The sequence below is a fragment of the Synchiropus splendidus genome, chromosome 11 (assembly GCF_027744825.2).
Source record: "Synchiropus splendidus isolate RoL2022-P1 chromosome 11, RoL_Sspl_1.0, whole genome shotgun sequence".
Classification (NCBI taxonomy): Eukaryota; Metazoa; Chordata; class Actinopteri; order Syngnathiformes; family Callionymidae; genus Synchiropus; species Synchiropus splendidus.
The window spans coordinates 14,111,585-14,120,366 of NC_071344.1; the positions used below are offsets into that span (position 1 = coordinate 14,111,585).

Sequence of the window (8,782 nt, forward strand, 5' to 3'; positions counted from 1 at the left end):
TCCATCACCACACTGTCACACCATTTGCAGTCATTCAGAAAAAGCCAGGTCAAGTTGGAGCTTCATGTGTTTGTAGATGAGGTGTTCTCCCTGTTTTCTCTCACTAAAGACTGTAAACCTTGTGCTAAAGCTACAAAAAAAAAAAACTGCCACTACAGTAATATGCAGGCAAATCAGCCGGTGAGTTTCTGCTGGAAAGTGTTTTTGGAAAGTGTGTTGAGTAGAGCAGCAGGGCCACGCAGGTCCCTCCCCCCGCTGTAAGAGCAATGGTCCAGTTATTAGCGGCACAGCCAATACATTGTATTGTGGAAAGATCACATTTGCATACACCCATTGGCAACAGCTGACCCGGGAATTGAAGAAAGTACTGCAGTACGACACGCTCAGTGAAATGAAACAGCCCCTGGGCTGGAGCAGGTGTTTCATACAACCTGGATGTTCGAGTGAGCAAGGTGTGGAGAACCTCCACGCTGGCCTTTCCTGCGGGATTGGCCGAGACGTTGGTGTGTCTTTCCTTCGTCCCGCGAGATCGAATCCTCTGCTTCTTGTGTGCAGCCCTGGAGCCGCCGCGGTACAAGCTCCGTCTCACCAACCAGACCGTGAACGTGACTGGATCTCTGCGGATGGAGTGTGACGTGGAAGGCCGCCCCTCGCCCTGGCTCTCCTGGTTCAAAGACGACCAGCCGCTGCACCAAATGTCAGGTGCCTGATCGCACACGCCGTTATTACACCAGCCACAACTGTGATAGCTACAGAAGGATGGAGAAAAGATGAAAAGGAACTAAGCAAGCAACTGTAAAAGTTCTGAAAAACAAAACAGAAAATGTAGGTTGACAAACAATGACTGAAGCTTATCTGTCCTTGGATGCATTCAAATGAAGATGAGATCCATGTGGCCCGTAACGTCTGGGCTGGCAGTGAAGATCAATAGGACTAGTGGTGGATGATGCACAGGGCCTGTTGGCTGCAGGTGGCCTGCGACATGTTGCCCTTCCAGTGGCTGGGAAACTCAAGTGGCCCAGACGCAGAGCAGGCTGCAGTGTGGCAGTGCAGCGCGTCACGGCGCCGGCTGGGATGCTGTGGCCTAAGTCTGGCTCTGCCTCCCCACAGGAATCCTCCTGCAGGACTCCAACCGCAGCCTGAGTATCCAGCGCGTGAGGGAAGAGGATGCCGGCGTTTACACATGCACCGCCTGCAACCGCCGAGGCTGCGTCCACTCGTCTGCGGCAGTCCAGGTCATCGGTAAATAACAGTCAGAACACACACACTGAAGCCCAACAGTGGCGCGCACCCTCTCACCCCAACCTGCCCACACACCGCTGGACGCTGGATTTTCACTGTGTATGCAAAACCAAGTGTTCAGAGCTCTCAACACATGATTCAGGCTGGACCAGCCAGACATGTCTGACATCATCATAAATGATTCTGTTTGTTTTAACCTTCTTCCGTGATGGATGAGGAGGGAACCGTCTGTAATGCAGCTCCCCGCACAGTCCGTGAGCAGTGGGAGGAATGAAAGGATTACAAAGCCATTTTTTTTCCACTTTCTTTTCTGTCCAGGCTCAACAGAAAAGGCCAGTGTGGAGATTGTGATTCTCATCGGGACAGGAGTGATCGCTGTGTTCTTCTGGGCCCTGCTCATCCTCATATTCTGCAATGTGAAACGGGTCAGTTTCCCTGTGGCACCTAGACAGGAACCTTTAAGCAGCGAGCGCTGCATCTGGCCTGGTGAAGCGCAGTACACTGGAGCCGTTCTGCAGGGTGGAAACTTTGACCTAACTATGTGAAAGACAAGTACCATAATATCAGGACTATAAGACGCTACTTTTGTCTCACAGTCCGATGACTCTAATATATGGATGTTTGCCGGCGAAAGATGCTGCCTGCTCCCATCAAAGCGATGACTTCACAGGCGTGTTATTGACCTTAAAGCAGCTCCGCCCACATAGCGGAGAGGAGAAGCGGCAGCTGAGAGCGGCTGTGGTGTCGGAGCACTTTAATGTCAATAACAGATGTGAGGAGCTGATGATTCCAGTGTTTCATGAGTCCGTCTCCATGTTTTCCAAACTAGTTTACAAGTGATCCTCTTGCATTTTGAAGCTCAACTCCTGAATTAACCGAAGACCAAAGTCCACATCTTGGAGTTACGGATGATTATTTACCATTGAAATCTGCCCATTACAACTCTCAGATGTGGGTCACAAGGTCTGGTCTTCAGTGGAAGCATCTGAGGTCAGACTGCGATGGACAGTTAGGTTCGGCCACTGTCTCCTCAGCTCATATGCACTTCAGAATAATGAGCAAAAGTTGGGGTCGACCAGATGAACCTGAGAGCCACAGCTTGTGATGTCCTTCTCTGGTGTGAGCGTTTCATTTTCCGAACTGAAGGTGCAGCTAATGCTTCCACTTTATTGCATTATTTGGAGAGTATTCTGTGATTACTGAAAAGGAATAATGGGTCGAGCATCCGTTCTCCGCTCACCTGAGAGTGACTCTCCTGTGCCCCCTGTGTGCTGCAGATTAACCCCGCAGACATCAAAGCCGGCTATCTGTCCATCATCATGGACCCCGGAGAGGTTCCACTGGACGAGCAGAGCGAATATCTGCCCTACGACTCCACACAGTGGGAAATCTCCCGGGACCGACTGCGGCTGGGTGAGCGACTGTCGTCGGAGCAGGATGGATGGTTGTTGTCGTCAGGGAGTGATAAGACGGGAGGAGGCGGGGCAAAGCAGACAGGAAGGAAGGAGAGTGAAGAGATGGAGGGAAGTGAATTTGTTTTCCATTTGCGGCGTCTCTGATGGCATGGCGCTGGGGCGAAGCCAAACTGTTGGCCAGACAAAGTGCTAATGTTTCAAATGCTTTTTAAAAACACCCAGAGGAAAATCCTCAGTTCCCCGATCGCGAGTTTGGCAAACGCTTCGATTGAGATTCGTCGGATCGATTTAGGTCGGTGTTTAATGGCCGACTGTCTCTCTCTGACACAGGGAAGGTGCTGGGCCACGGTGCCTTTGGCAAAGTCATCGAGGCGTCGATGTGTGGGGGCAGCAAGAGCACCAACCTGCCCCACACCGTGGCTGTCAAAATGCTGAAGGGTGAGACTGGATGCAGGGCTCGGTATCAGAAACAGACCTTCACATGTGGCGTTCCCTCCACGTGTGTTTCAGAGGGAGCGACCGCCAGTGAACACAAAGCCTTGATGTCGGAGTTAAAGATTCTCATCCACATTGGGAACCATCTCAATGTGGTGAACCTGCTGGGAGCCTGCACCAAAGCCAACGGTGAGGGTGAAACAGGAAGTGTGACGTGAATGGCCCAACTCAAGTGGAGCCAGGACGAGAAGCTCACAGAAACACTGTTGCTGGTGTTTGTGGGGCCACAACATGCAAGTAAACTAGGAAATGAAACCAAAATTTGAGTTGTATATATAAGGTGATGCATGTGCACGGAACCCAAGTGCCAGTGGTAACCAGCAGCACAGAGGCTCGACCACAGGAATAAGGTTTAACAGTTCATTAAACCACGCGATAACACAAATGAACTGACAGAAGGAAGAAGGAAGAACTGAGGAACAGATCAGAGAACAGAGAGCAAACAAGAATCACAACACACACCAGAGAACACAGGGTCACACAGCAGTCACTCACTTAATCGTGGTGAAATAAAGTCTAGTCAAAGACAACAGAAAGTAACATGGTGGTCAAAACTCAAAAGGGAGGAAATAAGTACAAACAAAATTAAGATTGTGGTGGAAAGACACACTCACGACTGAGGAAACAGAAGCGTGAGGTAGGACAGAACTGACTCGTGGAGAAATGTAACCATTGAAGCTCAAGGGTCAGGAAGCAAAGAAGAGATGAGAGCAGTGAGGACCTGACACACACCCAGTGGGGCAGCAAAGTAGAAGAGCAGGTGGAGCTCAGGGGGACATGGAGGGGAGAAGACAGGAAATGAAGCCACAAAATAAAAGCACACCATGACAGCATAGTTCATGAAAGCAGCTTCAGACAAGTGGTCCGACTGCCTCCGTGGACAGCTGGGGTGGGAACCACTGGGTGTCTCACGATCCGATGCTGATTTCCTTGAGACACCAGGAGGCACCACTCCACTCGGAAAGCTTTAGGATGAATAGTGGCCAAGAAATGAGAAAATCCTACCCCACGTGTCGAGGTTTGGAACTGGTCTGGACACAGGCAGTGAAGGACAAAGAAGGTCACCAGAGCAGAAGAAAGATGAAGCCTGCATCCATGATGCAAGGTTCATGGATGCAGTCAGGCGTGACGAGGGAGGAAGATGTGGTCTCCACAGGAGGGAAGTTCTCAAAGAGGAAGTAGGAGACTGAGCAGGACAAAGCTCAATTTCAGTTTTCATAGCTCACGTTCCCCATGTCACTGCTGTAAATCAGGTTTGGAAGGCAGTTGCTTGGGCTCAGAAGTGGTGTTACCCCTCACTGATACTTTTATTGTGTCACATGCTGTTTTGATCCAGAGAAATAATTAAAGCACAGCAAGAGTTTGCAATGTTATTTTCCGAATGGGATGCAACGGTTGCTATTTGCATTTAGAACCGTTCCAAATCATTTTTATTCCTTCTGTGTCTGCAGGGCCGCTGATGGTTGTGGTGGAATATTGCAAGTACGGGAACCTGTCCAACTTCCTCCGCGCCAAGAGAGAGTTCTTCCTTCCGTACAGGGTAACACACGGACCGACAACCTTCTCAGCTGTGTTCTGATGAGCAATAACCGTTTGGCTGTTCAGGATCGTTCCCCCAAAACTCAGAGCCAGGTGAGACGGATGATCAAGGCGGGACAGATGGGTGACAGACCTCAGACTCCACCGTCCAACGGTCCCCTTCAGACTCCCGCCATGGAAAACTGTGAGCCTCGTGGTTTCTCGCAGCGTTCAACATTTGGTCAGCTGCAAATGTTTGGTTTTCTCTGGGCTGGTCTCTGCAGTGGAGGATTTGTGGAAAACCCCGTTGACAATCGAGGATCTGATTTGCTACAGCTTCCAGGTGGCTCGAGGGATGGAGTTCCTGGCCTCCAGAAAGGTTTGTTGTCTGCACTGCGGCCAGATGTCTTCAGAGTCCACGACAGTCACACCTCACCTGAAGACCTGCTGAAGCTTTCATAGACCACATTTATACTCCGAGCCAAAGTGAATGATGAAGTAGGCTGGCGGTGTAGAGCAGGTGCACCCAACCAACGAGGCCGTGGTACACAGAGCTCAAAGAGCTCAAAAACATACACGCCGTTTCAATGGACGCTTCCAGGATTGGTTGGTAGAATTTGGTGGTTTTCTGTAGTTTACTCTTTGGACGCCTCTCAATCTGCCATGTGACTTTGAGCCTCCTCTGTGTGCACCATGGTTGCTCTTCAACACTACTGCTACCTGCTGGGTGATTGTGCTCTTTGCATCCAGGGCTGTTTCGAACACAAATAACACAGTAGTGTTGAAGTCCGGAGTGGAGACCAAGGGTGTGACTATAGTGACTATAATGGACTTGTGATTCAGTGTTCTGTACTCAGTTTGGTCTTCGCCTCAACTCGGTGTCGATCCACTAAAGTCAGAGTTGGTCTCTGCTTGCTCTGGTCTTGGCCTCGACTCGGTCTCGGGTTTGGTGCTCTAGACTACAGCATTATGGAGATCGCTCTTAGCAGAATAAACACTGATCGGAATGAAAATACTTTGAATGAAAGAACCCAAATGAACCCGTTCAGATGGAGAGCTGTGGTTTAGGCTTCATGGATTAAACACAGTACAGACATGAATACGTGGTATGAGGCAGACATTCTTTGCTGGGGGGTGTTGCTAGGTTACAGATAGCCGTTTGTTCACAAGGTGCTGCAGCAGAGGAGTCTCTTCTGTTTAGGTGTAATGGTACTGCGCATGTCAGAGTAGTTGGTCTCAGATTAAAGGCCTGAAGCATGAGCACGCTCATCTAATATTTTCCATCTCCGATCGGATTACATTCAGTCAGATTATGGGAAAAGCGCCTGTGAAAATGTTGCTCATTTGGGTGGAACTGAGTGGTGTGGCGGAGTCATGCGCTCGCCAAGTGCCTTTCCCTGTATTGTAATGACATCATTTCTGATTCTGCTTTGATAGCTTGACTTTAACTTTCATAGCAGGGGCCTCAAACCAGTCCTCGTCGGGCCGCAGTCAGGGCAGGTTTTCACCTTCTAACCTGTCAGTCTGGGGCTGTTTGTTTCAGCTGCACTTGTTAAGTTAACCTGTGTATGTTTGATGGCTTGGAAGACCAACCTGCCCCCACTGTGGCCCTGGTTTATAGCCTCACAGACATGGGATGGGGAAGCAAGTGAGGGCTGGTGGCGTCTGGGGTGGGAGATGAAGGCGGAGGGTAGGTGAGAAGGCAGCAGGCGGAGGTGTAGCAGGTCAGGTTTGAGTGCGCTGAAGACAAGCTGGGAGCGCTTGCTTCCTACAGAAAACGCGGCTCAGCGCCGTGGTGAGACCACTTCATTCACATCTGTGGGCCGCCGTCACATCTGTTTGTAATGTGTCACGTTCCCGTGTGTGTCTGCAGTGTATCCACCGAGACCTGGCAGCACGGAACATTCTCCTGTCAGAAAGCAACATTGTGAAGATCTGTGACTTCGGCTTGGCCAGAGACGTTTACAAAGATCCGGACTACGTCAGGAAAGGCCATGTAAGGGGCTCGGCACTGGCCAGTTTGGGATCCGTCTCTGTCTCCCGCGGTTCTGTTGACGGCGGTTCCGCCTTCCAGGTCTGCCTCCCGCTGAAGTGGATGGCTCCGGAGAGCATCTTTGACAAGGTGTACACCAGCCAGAGCGATGTCTGGTCCTTTGGAGTTCTTCTCTGGGAGATATTTTCACTCGGTAAAAACACCCTCTCGCCGTCTGAAAAACAGTGCTTTCAATAAAGACCCAAACCTCTTTGCTATTCCAGAAGCCAGTGCAGTTGCAGTGGCTCGTGTGGGAGTTGAAGCTTTTGAGAGTGAATACAGCCAATATTATCAGCCACCTGACGACCGAAAGTGTTTTTACGAGAGTTGTCTTTCTTTATTGCCTCCGCTGAGGAGGTTTTGTTTTCTTCTGTCTTTCTGTCTTCACAATAATGTGGCTGGATTTGGATGGTATTTTCAGGAAATATGTGAACTGGGAGTTAATGCTTCAGATTTGGGAGCGATCCGGATCACTGTCTGGATCCTGTTGTTTTTTTGTTTTTTTTAAGGTTTTATTTAATGTTGGGAGACCATTTTGCTATTTGGATCCAGGATTGTTTATTTATTTAAAGGATGCCTCGTTATTTGGAGGTGTTGCTGGGGTGAGATGAAGCTGCTGTGTAGTCTCTCCATCTATGACTCTCAGATGATGCAATGATCTGGAAATACGCGTGACTCTTAAACCCATCGCTGAATGATGTTCTAGACGCGTTATTTTCACATTTCACCTGCATTTCTAATATCTATGAATGGAAAACTCTCTGTCGTTTCCAGGTGCCTCTCCATATCCGGGCGTCCAGATCGATGGAGACTTCTGTAAACGTTTGAAAGACGGAGTCCGGATGCGCTCGCCGGAAACAGCCTCCCCGGAGATGTATAACGCTCATGAGCGCGATGCCCGTTGTAGTACCGCGTGTGACAATGCTGCCCTCTGTCGGCAGATACGGCATCATGCTGGGCTGTTGGCAGGGCGAGCCCCGAGAGAGGCCGGATTTCCCGGGCCTAGTGCGGATTCTGGGGGACCTGCTGCAGGACAACAGCCCTCCTGTAAGACACGCTCGCTGCTGAAGGGACGCCGAGGTCACGGCTTTGAAATGTGTCTGTCCTCAGGACGGGAAGGACTACATCCCGCTGAACCACTCTCAGAGCTCAGAAGATGATGGCTTCTCCCAGGCTTCATCCCGACCACCGTCTGAGGAAGAGCTGAGACTTCCCTGCAACAGTCTGCCAAACAGGTTGGCCGGATTTTGTTTTGTGAAAATATAACAGAAGTCATTTATTGAGGGCATTAAAGGTTTACTGAGGTCCACCTGTGTCAGAGGGGCCACATTCTATAGTGACTGTCGTGAGGGGCCAAACGACAGAAGAAAACCAGTCTTGAATTAAATGTGTCTATGTACAGTGGTACCTCGGTTCTCAACCACAATCTGTTCCAGATGGCCGTTCGAGAAGCGAATTGTTTGAAATCTGAATCGATGTTTCCCGTTACAATGAATGGAAAAAGAACTAATGCGCTCCAAGCCTTAAAATAGGCTTTTGTAGGAGTGAATGTAGAGTGTCTGCTGCAGGTGCGCTGTTCCTCTATGTGTGTGGCCGCTGCATGTGGGAGGGGTTGCCGAGTGAGTGACGTCTCTCCAGAAGTGAAGAGGTGCCCGGTGCGTGTCCAGCTCTGAATGTGCGCTTCTGTGCAGTTTGGCTGTGACAAAGTCATAAACCAAGTAACGCTCTGTCCCAGACTCGCCTCATCCCTGTCCCAGCTCCAGCCCACAACAGGACATCAAACCCTGGAGTGAGCTCGAGCCTCGGAGGTGTCGAGCACCTCCCCTGTGACACTCTACCACGGTCCAGTGCGGAGACAGGAAAGGTTTTACACCTCAATATGAAGAAAAAACACTCAGTAAATGTAGCTAACGGGACTCGTCTGCATACAGTGGCTGCGTTATACACAATAACAAAGCACGTTGTGGGTCAGCTGACCAGTCCACACACACTTTTTCTGCTTTTTTCGGGGGCGTTCCAGTTCTGGATTTTCGTTCGAAATCAGAAACAAAAAAATCTAGAAATTTTTGTCAAACTCCGA

General features: G+C 50.0%; 1 protein-coding gene across 1 annotated transcript in view; it reads left to right on the forward strand.

The window, feature by feature from the left end:
• The window catches only part of flt4 (fms related receptor tyrosine kinase 4), a 36,070-nt gene that overhangs the window by 25,697 nt on the left and 1,591 nt on the right, over window positions 1–8,782 (forward strand). Inside the window, exons 14-27 of the mRNA XM_053879280.1 lie at window positions 556–702; window positions 1,111–1,242; window positions 1,561–1,667; window positions 2,520–2,655; window positions 2,988–3,095; window positions 3,168–3,281; window positions 4,604–4,692; window positions 4,758–4,875; window positions 4,955–5,049; window positions 6,544–6,666; window positions 6,745–6,856; window positions 7,477–7,576; window positions 7,644–7,749; window positions 7,813–7,937. Of these exons, the coding sequence (XP_053735255.1) occupies window positions 556–702; window positions 1,111–1,242; window positions 1,561–1,667; window positions 2,520–2,655; window positions 2,988–3,095; window positions 3,168–3,281; window positions 4,604–4,692; window positions 4,758–4,875; window positions 4,955–5,049; window positions 6,544–6,666; window positions 6,745–6,856; window positions 7,477–7,576; window positions 7,644–7,749; window positions 7,813–7,937 (1,612 nt within the window). The remainder of the gene's footprint in view (window positions 1–555; window positions 703–1,110; window positions 1,243–1,560; window positions 1,668–2,519; window positions 2,656–2,987; window positions 3,096–3,167; window positions 3,282–4,603; window positions 4,693–4,757; window positions 4,876–4,954; window positions 5,050–6,543; window positions 6,667–6,744; window positions 6,857–7,476; window positions 7,577–7,643; window positions 7,750–7,812; window positions 7,938–8,782) is intronic.